Source organism: Cyanistes caeruleus, chromosome 25 (genome assembly GCF_971803275.1).
Source record: "Cyanistes caeruleus chromosome 25, bCyaCae1.hap1.1, whole genome shotgun sequence".
Taxonomy (NCBI): Eukaryota; Metazoa; Chordata; class Aves; order Passeriformes; family Paridae; genus Cyanistes; species Cyanistes caeruleus.
Window position 1 is genome coordinate 1722442 of NC_141725.1, and position 17744 is coordinate 1740185.

Sequence of the window (17744 nt, forward strand, 5' to 3'; positions counted from 1 at the left end):
GGCAAAGCCTTTATTCCAACTTTTCATTCCTAGGGATACAACAGCTGAAGGACACACAAGGGGATAAAAAAGTAATATTGTTATAAAATGTCACATTTATTGCTACATTACTGTTATATACAGGACAGTTCTCAAAATCTACTTTAAAAAAGTTAGGATTATTTAAAAATTCCAAATAATCCAGCCAGCTGTTTTGACACTTGTATAAAATTATTTAAAAAAAGGAAAACAATTCATATCTTGAGGCACTCAGAAACACAATTTCATCCCCCAATTGTGATTCATTTCAAAGAGCAACGCATTTCCCACCCCCAAATACTTTATTTATTTTTTTTTTTTTGCTGGGTTAGGCATATATATATATATATTTACTATATATATAGTTCAAAACTATAATGTGTATCTGATTTAAGAACAAGGATTTCAGCCACTTAAGTACATCTGGATTTACAGGTAGGCAGCATAAACATCAAAAGCAAGGACCATTTTTTATTTTAAAGGCCAAAAACCAAAAACAACCCAAAACTTTCTACAGGGTTAAAAATAAACAACTTCCGCAGGCATCTCCCATCTGCTCTCCCACCCCCCATTCCTACAAAAATATAAAGAACATCCCAGGAATGCTTTGTTTCCCCAGAGAGCTGGAGGCCTCGGCACCCAACGGGTCATTCCCACACGTGGGGTTGGGATCTTCCCTGTCCTGCCTCACCAGGTGCCTCTTTCCCTTCTCCTGGCACATCAACAGTGGCTGGTGTGTGGTTTCCCATGGCTCCTTCCCTCCTGAGTGGCTCCATGCCACAAGTTTTGCTCAAAAGCTGGTGGGATCAAGTGACTTGGGAAGACGTGGCCCCGGGAAGGGAGACCCGCGGTGTCCCCAGCTCGCTGCTCCCGGAGCTCCACGGCTCCCCCGGGCACAGCCCAGGGACGCAGGGGATGCTCTTTGGCAAAAAGCCTTGGTACCAGAACACCCCCTTGGGGAGCAGAAACCCCTCTGCTCTCCTGAGCTGGTGCTGCAGCCGTGCTGAGCTGTCCCAGGGTGTGTTACAGCCCCCTCCACCACGGTGAGGGCTTGGCTGGGCCAGGGTGGGAATGGAGAGCATTGAGGAGCAAGAGGGGTACAAAACCAGGGGGACACAGATACCGATGTTGGAGACCCAGGACAGGACTGCCCTTGGCCCGGAGCAGGGCTGCAGATGGACACACAAGGTTTGGCAGAAGCTCACGTGGAGCCTGTACCCTCCTAACCAGAGCCCACCTCCCCCTGGGAGTCCTGCAGGCCAAGGCACAGCAGTGCTGGCTCCCCAAAAGGGCTGAACTGTCCTGGAAATCAAAGTACAGAGCACCAGTTCTCCCAACACCTGCCCCAAGGACAGGGAGAGGCAGCTGTGCTGTGGGACAGCGGCAGCACCCACCCCCCAAATCCTCCTGCCTGCACCCCAGCTGATGGGCAGCTGCTGGCATGGGCTGCCCCTCTGCAAAGGGAAACAGCTCAGAGGTGCTGGCTGGAGAGACTGGGGATCGTGGGAGGAAGGGAAACACCCCTTCAGGCTTGGGGCAGCTGAAGGAAGAGCAGCCCCAGCCAAGCCCCAGCCCCACCTGAGGCTCAGGTGTTAGAACAGGGCAGTCTGGGCAGCAACAAGGTGGAACAGAGCTTCTCCTTTCAGGGGGCTGGGGGGATGAAGGATGCTGGCAGTGCCCCACCAGCATTGAGCAGAAGGCACAGGAGGGTAGAGGGTGTGTGGAGGAGCCCCAGGACCAGGCCTTGTCCCCTCCAGTTCAGTTCTCAGTATGAGCTGGGTGTTCCTACAGTCTCATCTGCCCCCTCCCAGCTCCAGGGCACAGGTCTTCAAATGCTTTTGGATCTGCCAGGAATGAAGCTGGACCCTGAGGGCAGCAGGGGAGCATGAACTCAGGAGCAATCTCAGAAAAGAGCAGAGAATGGGCTGGGCTGGGATCTGCAGAGCCCTGGGAAAGGGGAGAAGGATAAGATTTGCATAGGATTTTTAACAGGGCAAAGACCTTGTGCAAGCTCGGGGTACAGAAATCAGGCCTTGCTATTGCTGGTGTTGGGCAGGAATGGGAGAGTCCAGTGGCCAGGGCTTGCTCTGGGTTAGCCAGCGCTGCAGGTGGGGGCTGAAGGCTCAGCTCCATCCTGAGCTTTGTTTCACCTCCCAAAGCCCAGAGATGAACTGGAACTGGCCCAGACTCCCCACTGTAGCACAGCAGGGCCTGCAAGAGGAACTCGGGTTCCACTGGCCCCAAAGTTGGCAGCAAAGCTCAAGGAGGGCAGGGGATTGGGGGGGTTCCAAAGCCCCTGTTTCTCAAGTCCCCACAACTGGAACCACCCAGCAAGTGCCCAAAGGCTCTGCTGGCTTCTGCAGGGACACTGGTGAGACACAAAGGACCTTGGAGAGCAGTTTCTGCACTGACTCTGAGGAAACCACAGCTTGATTCCTTGCTGCCAGCACACCTCTGTGTGTGAAAGCAGGGGAGCAGACAGTCCTGAGCTGGCTGGGGCTGTGAGTAGATCTGCCGAGGGCTCACAGGCAGACAGCCAAACATGCCAAACAGCTGGAATTCTGCTCCCTGGGGCTGTGAGCAGGAGCAGCCAGGCTGCCACCACTGCCTGAGCACCAACACATGGGAGGCTGCAGCTGCTTTGCTCTGGGGAAAAAGCAGGTGAAAAGGGAGAAAACAAAAATCTGCAGTTTTACTGTTCACAGACTGGACTCCAGACACTCCCCAGTACTGTGGCATGCACAACTTGTGTGCAGGGAGGCAGAGGGCTGGCTGAGCGAGGCAAGAGGGGGCTCCTGGGCTGGGGACACAAGAAATGTCCCATGGCAGTGTCCCAGTTGTGCTGCTTCACTGGGAGATGCAGCCTGGGGAAAGAGGAACTAGAAGCTGCACAGAAGGGAAGACAGCCCCCTGTCTTATGAAAGAAGCTTTGGCAGGGCTCAGTGGCCCCCAAAGAGGAGGGCACACGTCCCCAGGAGCAGCCATGCAAGCAAAGGCTAAGAGAGGAAGGAGAAAATGGAATAAATGGCACTGCACAGCATGTCACCCACCCGTGACACCTCTCCTGGCAGCACCACTGCTGTGGGGGACATGCAGCCAGGCAGAGGAGCAGGTCTGGGGATCTGTAAGATCCCAAGTGGAATGGAGCAGGGCTGTGGGCTGGGGAGGGTGCAGGCCTGGCCCTCACTGATCACAACAGCTAAAGCCAAGAGTTTCATTGCTACAGGGTGACATTTGGGGGCTGGGCTGCTGGTATTTTGGGGAAAGCACCTGGCAGTCGCTGTTTTTAGAAAAGCCACTTCCCCTGGCAGGTTACAGGCACCATGTTCACACTGAACCAAACACACTGGCAAGACAAAGGAATTTTTCCTTGCTGCTCTTCCCAATTGTTCCCTGAGCACCTGGAAAGCAGAGATGCCACTAAGGCCACTGGGCTGCCATCGAGGCAGCTCCAGGGACAGCACTGCCACCCCCTACATTGTGCTTTTGAGATGATCTCTTCAAACCCTGGCTCCGAGGGCTTATGCTCAAGGATCTTCACCCAAGCCTTGCCATGGAAGGAAGTTGGCTGGATTTGCTGTCAAAGTAACATCTTAAATCACCTAAATGCCGCTTAAAAGCCCCATTTTTGTTGCAATGCCTGGGGATTCAGGGATGGTGAGAAAGGTTCTGGCTCATTGGGATTCCCCCCTGGCCTGCAGGACTCAGAGGGGATGAAGTTCAGCAAATTTGTGAACAACTCATACATCTTCTCAGATTTCCAATTTTGTTGAATTTATGGATTTTTCTTGGCTAGTCCCTTTAAGTCCAGTTGTCCATGACTGCCACCTCCAATTCTTGGGGCAAATTCAAAAGGTTTTTGAAGCACTTTTATTTTTTGTAGGGTTTCAAGTTTTCCAGGGCTGGGACACTGCTCCATCCCTCCAGGCCCTGGGACAGGGGCACTGAGCCAGCCAAAACCCCTGAGCAGTGGGTACTTTGCAGCCCCAGCACTGTCTTACTAATGGAGCAGGAACTCTCATGAAGTAAACAAAAAGCAGATGCTGAGCCTTCCAGCTTGCCCTCCAGAGCATGAATAGGAGTCAAGGCTGTCACACATGGAGGAAAACCTCTTCCCCCTCCCTGCCAACTGCTCCAGCAGCCAGAAGAACCCAAGGGAGGGAGGTGTCATAACCTGATGAGCTGATTAGGCTAAAATGTGTCTGTTGACACAGGCAAGAACCTGGGTTACTGGAACCACTGAGCTTTCCTGGCCTTCCCAGGGAGAGAGCTGGGGCTGCTGAGCTCTCACCATGCAGAAGGAATGGTGGAAGCAGCAAGCTGGGGAAAGCCAGGAGCACCCAAAAGCTTCAGAGCGGTGATTGGATGTTGGGGAGCCCCAGGGCAGGACCAGGGGCAGCAGGGACAGTCCCATCCTGCCCTGGCACTTGGAGTGGCTCAGCTTGGAGCTGTCACAGGGAATGAGGGCCATGGTGCCCAGGTGTGGATGGGAGATAAGCACTGCCCTGAGCACTTCCAGCAAGGTTTGCCAGAGCAAGAAGCACTATTGTGAGCATGGAGGAACAGCAGGTTATGGCAAAGCCTGGGGCTCCTGGAAGTGCCACAGGATCTAATCCTGTTTGCCAGTCCCTCCCTTTCCCCATGCCAAAGCAACACAGCTTCCCCAGGAGCCCAGGCTGGAGCAGCACGGGAGAGATGGACCCTGCAGGGGAGAGAGGAGTTCCCCACATCCCCCCAGACCAGCACCCACGTCCCGTGTGCCACCCTGCCTGACTGGGCTCTGTGGAGCGGAGAGGAGCCAGGCACAAAATGTTTCAGAAGGGGAAGGAGAGGGAAGAACCAAGAGTAAATTCCTGGTGAACATTTTTCCATGGCCATCTCCAGAGCAGCTGCTGCAGCTCAGCACTGCCCAGCACCTCTGTTTGCTCCACACCTCTGGAGCCAGAGGGGCTTCCAGGGATTCTCTTCCTGCTGAGCACACCAGAGTGGTCTGGAGTGACTGGGAATCTCTTGGAGTGAAGGGATGGCTGCCCTTGGAGCACATGGTGCAGGATGGGCACTCCTGCTGCCCTCCTTCCCAGTGCCAAGAGAGGAGCCCAGGTGACCAGGTGCTGGTGACAGTGCCCACTCTTGTCCCATGGCACAGTGCTGAGCTCAGTTTGCCTCCAAGGATGCCTGGGAGATGTGACAGCAGGTGACAGCAGGGTGTGAAGCCACCCTTCTTCCCGAGCCAGCATTTTGCATTTCCAATACAAGAAGGGATCCTGCTGCTGGTCATGGCTCTGCCAAGGCTGGAGTGAGCCAGATCACTGCTCCTTTTCTGCCTCCAGCATCCTCAGGTCTGCTGCTGCCCAGCTTCCTGGCCCTGTATCCCACTGCTGCTGCCGTGCTTCGGCTGCCTCCAGCTCTTCCCAGTGCTCCAGCTTTGTTCAGTTGGTCTTTGTTCAATGCTGCTCCTGGAAGTGTCTCTGGCAGCTCTGGCATGTGGGAAGAGGCGCTTCCCTCGTGCATCCCTGGCTGCTCTGCTCACCTGGAAGCGCCTCAGTCCCTTGGTTCTCCTGCACCCGGGGGCTGCTCTCTCCCAGCAGCTCATCCTCCCCACGGTGACGCTCTGGAACAGCCGTGTCCTCTCCCACATGGAGCCGTGGGGCCTCGGGATCTCCGGGGACAAAGCAAACCTTGCCGAGCAGCTGGGTCATGGCCCGGGGGGAGCGGGAGCACTGCTGCCACTCGCTTTGCTGTTTAACTTCCTTTTCCCAAATCAGAAGTGGCCAAAGCAAAGAGACGGTGAATTCAGCACATGAGTTTGTTTGTTTTTTGTCATGGAAGGTACAAGCCAGGTAAGGAAGAACATTCCCTCACTGTGGCTACATTCGCTTTTAGTGGCTTTCCGAGCCGAATCTGAGAATTCCTCTCTTTATATCCAGTCTCTCTTAATACAATTTTAATATTCTGGTTGATCCTAAAGATGCAACGTTAACTATAGAAACAGCAGCAGAAAAGCGGAGGGTACAAGACATGTTTTTATACAAAAAAAAAAATTTTCATTGCTTACAAAACATATGCAAAAGAAGCTAAAAAAACCAAAAGGCATTGCTATTTGTTCTACATAAAAAAATCTCATAACTAATGTTCTTTTTTTTTAAAAAAGAAATATCAAGCTTAGGCACAATTTTGCTGCTGGCTGCTTGTGAACAAGCCAAGAGAACACGCCACCCCCTCCTAACTGAGTGATATGTATTGACTGTTCTGCACTTTATACTTAAGGCAATTTTTTGTTTCCGTTTTGTTTCTGACAAAGTGTTTTTTCCACCCCTTACGTCACACCAGGATCCGTCTGTGTGTGTCAGTATGAGCAGTACTACAGTTTATGGTTCAACAGGGTTGCAGGTCACACCGAGGGCTTTCTTCCTACACATCTCCGTATCCAGAGGAACAAAAAGATCTACAAATAAAAATAGAGAAGTCTGAAGTGATAGAAACCCAAATGAGAATGAAACTGTGCTCCCTGCACAGGGGGCCCTGAGGCTCCTGCTGCAGTTTGTCCCCACAGAGCTGGGCAGGGCTGCAGCTGAGTTTTGCCTTTGTTTTGGTCAGGCCATCCCAGGCACCCACTGGGGCAGGGGACACCAAGGGACTGTGTCCTCTCCATGGGATCAGCTCCTGATCTGCCACTCCTGGATCTGCTCAATCCCCCCACCATCTCTGCACTGCTCACATCTCCTGTGCTCCCTTAAAAATTGGAACAGCCCATCAAAGGGATTTCTACCTTCTCTGACTCTCTTGGCTTTTCTGGGACCTGCCCATTCCCTCTCACAGAGCCACAAGGAAAGGAATTGCTGGTTTCCAGTAGCCAGCTGGGGCAAGACTGGGAGGTGCAGTCAGAGCCCACTCAGAGAGCTCCAAAGCCCTCCATCCCAGTTATGGGGCTGCACTCTCCTGTGGGCCACAGGCTGTGGGTGTCCATGGGGCACGTGACAGACAAAGAGAATCATGGAATGGGTTGGGTTGGAAGAGACCTTAAAGTTCATCTTATTCCATCCCCTGCCATGGGCAGGGACACCTTCCAGTGTCCCAGATTGCTCCAAGCCCCATCCAGCCTGGCCTTGGACACTTGCAGGGATCCAGGGGCAGCCCCAGCTGCTCTGGGCACCCTGTGCCAGGCTTTGCACACATGCGAATCATTGATTTCAGGGAAATGAAGCAGGGCTGTGGCTGGTGCTGAGGGAGCGGGGCTGACCAGCCAGAGCAAAGCAGGGTGTGGGCACAGGGCTGGACCCACACTGGGACATGGGATCAAAGGTGGGGAATGGTACCTTTACATGTGTCCAACAGGGTTGTGACCATCTCCTAGACCAGGATGTGAAGCTGACAGTGTCATCTGGGGGTCTCCTACCACTCCGGACACTTTCTCCTCTTCCCGACGCTTCAAGCAGGCCGCTTTTGGGTTCAGATTGCGCTCTGTGCCCAAAACAGCAAGGGAGGGGAGCAATCTCAGTCTGGGCAACAGCATCAGCCCTGGCAGCAGCATCCCAGGGGGACACTGGGACAGTCCCAGGCAGGCCCGTGCGAGGAGATGAGCTCTGTGCAGGAATCTGCCAGGCCCCTGCTCGAGCAGAACCCCAGCTGCACCCCCACTTAAACATGGAATCATGAGATGGTTTGAGTTGGAAGGAATGTTAAAGCCCGTCTTGTTCCGACCCCCTGCCATGGCAGGGACACCTTCCACTGTCCCAGAGTGCTCCAAGTCCCAGCCAGCCTGGCCTTGGACACTTCCAGGGATTCAGGAGCAGCCACAGCTGCTCTGGGCAATCTGTGCCAGGGCACCTCCATGTGCTTGTTACAGGAACCCCAGTGTGCCTCAGCCAGCACTCAGAGTTGAGGACTGAATTTTCCAAAGCTGCTTAATGGGATCCAGGTGCCAAATTATATTAAGCATGAACAGAGAGAGAGAGGAGCCTCAAATCCACCCCGGGCTGGGGCTGGGGAGAGCTCAACACCCAGAGGTGCTGCTGGTGCTGCAAACACACACCTCACACCAAAAGCAGGAGTCAGGACAGAGAAGCACGAGCATGCAGAGACAGGGGGAGAGACAGGCCCCAAAATGCACCTGCCAGTGGTACCATACCTCGTACTTGCTGCTCCAGGCCCAGAATGACCTGCACCGCTTGCTGTAGGATGATCAGTTTGGTCTGTGCTTTGTCCGTTTTTAAGTGCATCTGGCACATGCGTCCCAGTTCTTTAAAGGCCTCGTTAATGTCCCGCACACGCACCCTTTCCCTGGCGTTATTGGCCATTCTCCTCTCCCGGTCCCTCAGATCTTTGTCCTCCAGTGACAAGGCCTCGTCTGTACTGCTGGGTTCATAGCACCACAGGGGTTAGTCAGGGGGTGCCACCGAGGGGGGCTCTATGTTGCCGTGCTGGAAGTGCTCCGGGTGTCCACTGGAAATGGCCCAAACGGCCTCACTTTGCAAAGCCAATTCCTTTGGGTGCTTCCCAGAGCAGCCCGGGCTGTGTCACCTCTGTGAGCCCAGGGAAGGTGCTGCCAGCACAGAGCCAGGTGCCCAGGGGGCTGGAGGGGCCACTGGGGGCAAGGGTGGCATTGATGCAGCATCAGCCACCAACACCTTTTACCCTCTGCAAAATTTTGCCTTCCTGTTTGTTTTCGACCGAAAACTCAAAAGACTGGGGGAGGGTCTCTGCCAAAAACATCAGGTTTGTCCCCCGGGGAAAGATTTTGGCAGGAAGCAAATCATCCTTTGTAAGATTTCCTTCTCAAATTCCACCTGCAGCTCCCAGTGCTGGCGTTTGGAGCAGTGGTGCTGCAGCAGCATGCGCAGCCTGGCCTGGCACCCTCTTAGGGGCCAGGGCAGCACTGGGAGCAGGAGCCAGGGTTGCTCTGAGGATCAGACTTGGATGCAGACATTGAATCCCAATCTTTCCACCCAGCCAAAAGCCCACCAGAACAGGTGATTTTCTTTTCCAGGCACAGTCAGAAGTTCTGGGAGAGCCCCCACTGCTGACAGCACCCCAGGGATGCGCGACACAGGCAGGGATGGGGGGAAGCAAAGTTGTGCTGGCAGCATCTTGAACCGTGGCCTTTGCCCATCCCCTCAAAAGCTCCAATTTAAGCCCAGACGACCTTCTCCCCCAGAGCAAAACTTCTTGCAGGAAGACACCTATCTGAGGAGAGTTCTTGTGTGAGACCTGACACTGGGACAGCCTGCGGCCTTGGGCTCCTGGGGAGCCATGTGGGGATAAGCCTTTAGCAAAGAGGGGCCAAAGAGTCAGAGCCTTCCTGGAGAGCCTCGGGACAGTGCATGGCCATGTGAAGGGGGAGCAGGGGCTCCCCAGGCGAGCACTGCCTGTGTGGGACAGAGGGCTGCCCACTGTCCCTGCTGCACCCTCTCCTTGCTGCCTTGTCCCTGCCTTGTCCCCTCCTGGCTGCCCCAGCTGGCACTGCCATCTCCTCTCCACATGCCCAGAACAGGCGGGGGGACAGGGCCATCCTGGCACCTGTGCCCCCCCCACAGGATCCCAGATCCTTCCTCCAGCACAGGCTGGTGGCTGCAGGTCCTTGCTGATGGCCAGTCCTGGCTGGTGGCTCCCCCAGCAGGGACAAGGCTTGGATGTCACACGTGGGCAGGACAGAGCCCTGTCCCCACCACCAGCATGTATCGCTGGCAACTTGCACTGTGTGAGGAAGGGATGTTTTGGCTGCCTTGTGCCCCTGGGGGTCACCAACCAGCCTAAAACTCTCCTCCTTTCCCTTCCTATAGCTGCTGCAGCAGAGGGAGGATCCTGGCAGCTCCCCTGGCACACAGGGACCTGATGGCCCGTACGCATGGCAGTGCTGCCAGAGGTGTGTGAGGGTGGGATTCTCCCCTGGAAAGCAGCACAAACCCACGGAGGGGACACTGCCTGTCTGCACTAACCTCTGAGGGAGCCTGCAGGGCTCAGCCACCTCCCTGGCTACCTCCAGGAAGGGTTTAAAAAGGGACAAGCTGGGAGACCAAAGTGAACATGGTGCCAACTCTGCCTAAGCCCTGCCCCACCCTCGGTCCTGCCTGGGATCCGTGAGCAGCAAGTACAAGGTAGAGTGGGACCACCGAGAGGTCACGGCTGGGGCATGTCTGTAGGAGATTGGAAAGAACAGAACCAAAAAATAAAAACTTGAAATAAAAAAAAAAAAAATCAAAAGGAAGGGAAAATTAAAAAAGAAGACAGGAAAAAATATACATGTTATGAAAGGCAAAAAATTACAAACTGAAGAGAAGCACAAAGGACTCCAACATCAAGGCACAGCAAGGCCAGCAGAGAGGAGCACAGGCAGGCACAGCCCCCGACGCGTGTTACGATAGCTCTGCAGAGAGAAAGGGGTTATCCTGCCCCGGAACCCCGCGCTGCAGGCGGAGCAGGAGCGGGAGCATGCACTGTGCGATGCGGGACAAAGCAGCCACGTCCTTGGAGAGGGACAGCCACCCCTCGCTTCCCTCCCTGGGATGGGTGCACACACACCGTGGGTGCACACGTGTGTGGAGGGGAGCGAGGGTGCCCTAAGGGTGTCCCGGTGAGGGGCAGAGCCTGCAGGTGCCCGCTGGCAGCTCCAGGCTCAGGATGCACAGCGCTCCCAGCCTGTGTCACACAGCAGCGATGCAGGCAGCGAGGGCTGCCCAGCCCATGGCATCCTGCTGCCCTCGCACAGCTCCCGTGGTGCCAGGGCTTTGCCAGGTGCCATGCTGCAGGGAGAGGAGCACAGAGCCCCATCAGGCACACAGAGGGGACAGGAACAGGCTCTGTGCTCAGAGCAGCCCTTGGAGATGGCAGAGCTGGACCCCTCTGGGAGATTTTCTAGTGGGGTTTCTGTCGCTTTGCTGGCCGAGCACTGAGCACTGCTGTGGGGAAGCAGGATGGCACAGGCGTCCCCGCGGGGACCGGCATGCAGCACACACGGTGGCAGCGGGGAACAAAGGAGAGAACAGCAGGGATGGATGCAAAAAAGGCAAAAAAAATAAAAATAAAAAGGACATCGATAGCCTTGGGTTGGTCCCCAAGGCCACAGGGGAGAGAGACAGTGCGAGGCACCACAGCACGTCACAGGAGACAGACAGACAGACAGCCCCGTGCCGATCAGATACGTAAAATATCACCACTCCGGGACCCTCACTGACCTCTAACTTGTTGCTCCAGGTTCAGTATGACTGATACGGCCTGGTGTAGGATTAGCAGTTTGGTCTGCGGTTTTTCGCTGTTTAGGTGCAGTTGGCACATGCGTCCGAGCTCTTTAAAGGCCTCGTTGATGTCACGAACCCGCAGGCGCTCACGGGCATTATTGGCGACCCTCCTTTCTCTCTCTCTCTCGGCTTTTTGCTCTGGGGGAAGAAGATCGTCCTCCTCATCCTCATCTTGACTAATGGTTTAAAATAAGAACGAGACAGGGACATTCCTCGTGTGCACTCTCAGCACTGGTCAACTCACAGACAAGAAACACACGGTGACGCACCAAGACACCGAGCCCCCCATGTGCCCTGCCAGGACCTGCTGGCCTGTGCCACATGCAGGGACACACAGGGGCTTCGGAGAGAAGCAGTTAAGGCTCTTCTTCTGCCTCTTTTTTGTTTTGTTTTGTTTTTAAACAGCAAAGAAAGAAACCACAATGTGATTAAGGCCTGAGCTTGTTGCCAGGAGAGTGCAGGGTGGCCCGGACAAGGTGAAGGCCAACACTGGAATCCCCAGCTGGAATTTGGAAAGATGCAGCTCTCTGCCTCCAGGGCAGGAGTGGGGCTGGTGCTGCCTCTCAGGGCACCCATCACCCTGGTGAGGTCTCCGAGCTGGTGGCAAGGCTGCAGAGCAGCCAATACGCTGAAGGACTCTACCTGAGCCACTGCCACTCCTCTGGCTGGATGCAAGAGAGGATACAGGAGCCCAAGGCAGAGAGCAGTCACCTCAAGGCAGGGAAGGGGTCAAACTGTGTCTGACTGGGACTGAGCACTTGTTCCTTCTCTGTGTGGCCCCAAGTGCCCATACAGGCAGGTGGGGGATAAGGTGCATCCTTCTGCTTTAAGAGCATGAGGACACCCTGAGGCCACAGGGACAGGAACGAGCAGGAGTGTGGCAGGGACCCTCAGGCAGTAGCAGGAGCCCAGGCTGCGTGAGACCACACCACGCTCCAGGGTGGGCAGGGGCTGGGGGGTCTGTGCTGGGCCAAGCCAAATTCTCAGCAGGTGCTGGCAGCTGGACCCCAGCCCAAACACCCCTGGCCTGGGAACAGAGAAAGTGAAGGGAGAGACCTGTTCAAAGAGCACCTTGTTCTGTTCCGGGAGGGTTTCAGCTCCTTCTTCTCCTCTTCTGAGTTATCTGCCACTGACGTGTTCTCTTCATCCTCCTTCTCTTCCCTCTTTATTTCGCTCGTTCCTGAGGAGACGCTGCTCCGCCCCAGCCCCCCGGACAAGCCTGCAGAGAGAGCAGAGCCACATGCAGAGCTTCAGGGGGCTGACCCACACAGGAGGCTGGGAGGTCCCCAGTCCCTGCTCCTCCAAACTCATCCTGCATTGATGCTTCACACTCAGGGAAGATGGGGGTGGCTGGCTTTGCCCTGCTGACACTCCCCGTTCTCCCTCTTACTTCAGTTTGGGAGCCCAACCTACATAGCAGAGCACTGTGAACTGTGCACCCACACCTGGCAGGGGGGACGGGAAAATACAGGTCAAACATGTAGGGTTAGATGGGATATTGGGAAGGAATTGTTGGCTGGGAGGGTGGGCAGGCCCTGGCACAGGGTGCCCAGAGCAGCTGGGGCTGCCCCTGGATCCCTGGAAGTGCCCAAGGCCAGGCTGGACGGGGCTTGGAGCAGCCTGGGATGGTGGGAGGTGTCTCTGCCCTTGGGAGGGGGTAGAAGGGGATGAGCTTTAAAGCCATTTAAAGCTTTACAGCTTGAGCTTCCAAGCCAGACCATTTTGGGACTGTGAAACCTCTGGAAAAGGCTCCAAGTAGAAACTGCCCTGTGAATGCTGCAAGAAGCACCAGCCTTGCAGAGACATCCATCTTCTCCCAGGCTGCTGCTGCACAGGCCTGGACCCAAGCCCCACAGGTGACCCTTGCCCAGCACAGGTGAGCCCCATCCTGCACTGGGCAGAGCTGCCTTACCACTGTACGTGTCCTGCTGCCTGCTGAGGTCTGGCAGTGAGCTGGGCTGTGATGGAAGAGTGACATGGTTGTGGAGCAAGCTGGGGTTGCTGGACAACCCATCTTCAGGATGGCCTCCTCCCACCTGCAGCACAAGGAGCAGAGTGAGCCTTAGAGGGGGGTGTGTCATGGCCAGTGGCAATGGGGACATTGACCCGAGCAATCAGCCAAGGACACCCCTGGGGCTCCACAGACCGGGCACCACCGTGTGCTCCCCTCACACCCCCACACCTGGAGCTCTGGAATGCAGGAGGGAAGAGCCAGCCTGCTCCAGCACCAGCTCTCTGGGACTGTGGTGGGGACACTGCAGCTCCCTGCTCTGAGCAGGAGCTGGGCCCAGCCCAGAGCCCCTGTCACTGCTGTGTCCCCCACTCTGTGGCTGGTGCAAGGCCAGCACACCAGAGAGGACACGTGTCCTGTGTCCATTGAGGACCATTGTTTCAGCCACCTCCCCAGTGGCACCAGAGCAAGGGACACCCCAGCAGCCTGAACTTGGCTCCAAAGGGGCTGGAGACAAAGAGTGAGGGCCCCTTCTGAGCCCATGGCCCCAAGGCTGTGCCACACAGGCTGGGCAGTGACAGGACAGAGCCAGCCCTGCTGGCTCCCCAGCTGGCAGCAGCCTACAGAGGACACATTTCATTCCCTGCTGGAGCAGAATCCAGGGAGCCTGGAAGGGGATCACAACTGGTTCTCTGGAGACTGGAGAGGTGTCACTGTTTGCTGCAGCAGGCAAGCAGCTCTGCCAAAAATGTGCTGCTGTGGTCACCAACCTCTAGACAAGGGGGGACCCAGGTGATCCTGCATGGGACCCCAGCATCCACGTGCCCAGGGCACCCTGGGTCCATCACATTCACTGGAGCTGGAATGAGCCCTCACACACCAGTGGTCCCCACATGCACAGAGGGACATGGTGCCTGCCCAAACCATTCAGAGCAGGGAACTCCTGGTGACACCTGGCACTCCTGTACCCACTGAATCCCTCTTCTCCTCCCTGCATATCCCAGGGATGCCATGAAGTTGTTTTGAGGGATTTACAATCATATTGAAGAAGAGCAGCTCTCTCACCACCTCTGCCTGCCCTGAGAAGGGACACAAGGGAAGGGCACACAGAGCTGGTGCCAAGGGTGGACTCAATGTCCCCAGATCAGCTGTGGCTGCCCCTGGATCCCTGGAAACGTCCAAGGCCAGGCTGGACAGGGCTTGGAGCAGCCTGGGATAGTGGAAGGTGTCCCTGCCATGGCAGGGGTGGAACAAGATGAGCTTTGAGGTCTCTCCAAACCAAACCACTCTGGGATTCTATGACTCAACTGTCCCTTGCAGGACATGGGAATTCCATGCATTCTGTGCATGTCACCCATGCAACGCTGCCAGCACCTGACCCAAGCTGGACCACACTGAGCTATTGCACCAAAGGCAACGTCCCTGTGAATGCCAGGGCATGCCACACTTGACACGTGTCCCCAGCATGTCCCTGCCAGCTGCCACAGTGCTCCCACACTCACCAGACTCGGGTGCCTGTTCCCCAGTGCCATGACTGAGGCGGGGAAGGCCTGGCCCAGGCTGCCCACAGCGGCACTGTGTGCTGGTGCTGAGCCCAGCAGCCCGTGCATGTCCCCGTGGTTGCTGGGCATGGCAGAGGTCTGGCCCACGGCGTGGTTCCTCAGCACGTGGATGGCTTCATCCAACCTGTCTTCCATTTTGTTTTGCTGGAAGGGCAGGACAGAGACAGGTCTATGTTAAGTGCCCCACCCCGGAAGTGTCTAAGGTTGGATGGGGCTTGGAGCACCCTGGTCTAGCAGAAGGCATCTCTGCCCAAGGCAGTTCCAGACAGGTGGAACTGTAGGAGCTTTAACATCCCTTCCAACCCAAACCTTTCTGTTATTCCAATCCAATTCCATGACTGCAATCCCATAAAGCCAGCAGCCCCCTGCTGCTCTGCAGTACAGAATGGCTGGTGGCAATCCTGGACTCGGGTGCTGCAGGGCAACCTGTATCCCAGGGATGGGGAGAAATAAACCCATTCCCCAAAGGCACAATGAGTCACATGAGTGGAACTGCTCAGGGCAGGGAGGCAGAAACCTGCCAGGAATCCCTTGGGCCTGGGCTGGGGGCAGGGGGAGGGTGCCAGGCTGCCAGGGGACTCCAGGTCAGGGATGCAGCACTCGGCTCTGCTCAGCTGCTGCCCTCCAGATACCCATCCCTGACCCACCAGCTGATTCCAGGTGTTCAGGGGAGAGGGCAGCACCCAAAAACCCTTCACCACCAAGCCTCGAGGGATGAGAGAGAAAAGGAAAAGTTGGAATTTTTGGTGCCACTCACCAAAGTGTGGAGGCTCCCTTCGTAGCTGGGAGATAAGGCACCCGCTCCACCTGCCCGCGGCCACTGCGACGAGCCTGGAGACAAACGCAGAGTTGGGGACCGGCTGTGGCCACGGCTGCCACTAGATGGGGCTGGAAGCTGGGGCACCACACCGGCCATCGGCCACCGGCCACACACAGCACTGCTCCAGCACTTCTCCGGCTACACCAGCACTGCCCAGCACTGCACAGGCCACTGTGGCATCACCACTACACTGCATGGGCCAGCACGGCACTGCATGGGCAAGCACGGCGCTGCATGGGCCACCATGGCACTGCATGGGCCAGCACGGCACTGCATGGGCCAGCACAGCGCTGCATGGGCCAGCACAGCGCTGCATGGGCCAGCACAGCGCTGCATGGGCCAGCACAGCGCTGCATGGGCCAGCACGGCACTGCATGGGCCAGCACGGCGCTGCATGGGCCAGCACGGCGCTGCACAGCACTGCATGAGCCACTGTGGCACCACATGCTGTGCACGGGCCACTACAGCCCCACACAAGCCCCCACGGTGGTGCACAGGCCACCAGGGCATTGCCTGGCACCTGATGGGCCAGCACAGAGCTGTGTGACACTGCAGGGACAGGTGGCACGGTGTGACACGACAAGCTCACACCTTGAGAGGTGTCCAAACGTGCCTGGCCTCAGTGACTCGCTGTGACCTCGGGGCCGGGTTATGCTGCACCCCAGGCACGGGGGGGGTCCTGCCCGAGGGGACCAGGAATGGGCTTTCAGCAGGTGCTGAACATGGGCTTTAACCCGTGGCTGCTTCCCAGTTCCCACTGCACTTCTCCCGTGGGGGCAATCCAGCCACAGCCTCTCCAAGATGGCATGCTCAGGGACAGGGTCAGGAACAGCAGGAGAAGCTCTCAGGGTTGCTGCCAGCCCTGGTCTGAGGGTTTGGGGCTGATCTGGGAAGTTCACTGCCTGGGAGCTCCCGAAAGCAAACCCGACCCCCCCTTACCCTTTACATCATCACTCACCTGCGAGGCCCTGCGGGGACCCGACCGGGGTGGAGGGGTTGGAGGAGAAGTTATTGCTAGAGTGGTCGGGGGAGTAAATCTGCAGGGACAGAAGGGGGACGGTCAGCAGTGCCACCCTGAGCTAGTTGTCCCCTCCCAGTGGCACCCACCACCTGCTGGGACCTCTCTTTCCAAACCCACAGCACAAAGCCCAGTTCCCCCCAGTTCCCCCACTAACCCTGGGGTCTCTCTCTGTGTCATTGTCACCACCCCTGAGTGCAGCCTCTGCTCTTGAGGTCCCCTCTCAAGGAGGAAGCAGAGGCTCTCAGGAATTGTTGCAGGGTGCACTGTCAGTACCCCTCTGGCACCGTGCAAAGATCATGGAACGGGACAGAGGCAACTCTCTGGTAACCCAGTGAGACCAGTGCCCTCCAGTTTGAACCAGCACATACAGGGCAAGGACCTGCAAGTCCTGCCACAAGGTCTGTGTAGGGTGGTCTTGGCAGAGCAGCACCAGGCTGGGAGGGCACAGAGCAGGAAATGGGGCTGCAGGGCCACCACAACCTGCAGTGCCTCAGTTTCCCCATCCATACATCAGTTTCCCCAACCACCAAAAGGTGCCAGGACTGAGATGACAGCACATGGAGAGGGAAAACCTTTCCTCAGAGGCTGCTGTGGATTTGGGATCCATTCACCAAACATGTCCATGTTCCCTGCTGGGTAGAGTGTTCCTGCAGCAGCAGGACCAGGAGTGGGTCTGGACTATCCCAAACTCTTACCGAGGCCAGAGCCTTCCCAAGCGCGTCTCCAGAGCTCCCGGCTGTGGTTCCTCTGTTACCTGCCAAGAGAGGACACAGATGCCACTGCCAAGGCCCCAGACCCCAGCAGGACACAGGACCTTACAAGACCTTCTTTGGGGTCTCCTGCTCTGGGGTGGAAATTTTCTGCTTTTAGTGCTATGCTTGAAAATCAAATGTTTGTCCAGCTTGGAGCAGCTGGGACATGGGGCACCTTCCCCTGGAAGCCATCAAGGGGCTTCAGAGACATCTCTCCAAGCTCTGGGCTGGAGGTGTAGTGCCACCAACAGCAATCAGATATCTCTGCTGCAGCACAGCCATTGCCATGGGGCATCTCAAACCCCAACAACCACCAATGCACTGGATGATCCCAGAGGTCTCTTCCAGCCTTAATGATACTTTCATTCTATGAATCCCAAACTTGC

At 56.4% G+C, this 17744-nt stretch overlaps 1 protein-coding gene across 16 annotated transcripts in view; it reads right to left on the reverse strand.

The window, feature by feature from the left end:
- Window positions 1–75: 75 nt before the first annotated feature.
- TCF3 (transcription factor 3) overlaps window positions 76–17744 on the reverse strand; it is an 84244-nt gene continuing 66575 nt past the window's right edge. For 4 of the 16 annotated variants that reach the window (XM_086862420.1, XM_086862419.1, XM_086862421.1 and 1 more), the window contains exons 12-20: window positions 17302–17360; window positions 16544–16622; window positions 15523–15596; window positions 14706–14909; window positions 13165–13288; window positions 12309–12471; window positions 11190–11428; window positions 7335–7479; window positions 76–6463 (exon numbers count right to left, since the gene is read on the reverse strand). In XM_086862420.1, the coding sequence (XP_086718546.1) occupies window positions 7337–7479; window positions 11190–11428; window positions 12309–12471; window positions 13165–13288; window positions 14706–14909; window positions 15523–15596; window positions 16544–16622; window positions 17302–17360 (1085 nt within the window). In that variant the 3' untranslated portion in view covers window positions 76–6463; window positions 7335–7336. Of the gene's footprint in view, window positions 6464–7334; window positions 7480–8146; window positions 8374–11189; window positions 11429–12308; window positions 12472–13164; window positions 13289–14705; window positions 14910–15522; window positions 15597–16543; window positions 16623–17301; window positions 17361–17744 lie in introns of all 16 variants that reach the window. The other 12 variants (XM_086862427.1, XM_086862426.1, XM_086862423.1 and 9 more) reach the window with 5 other exon arrangements.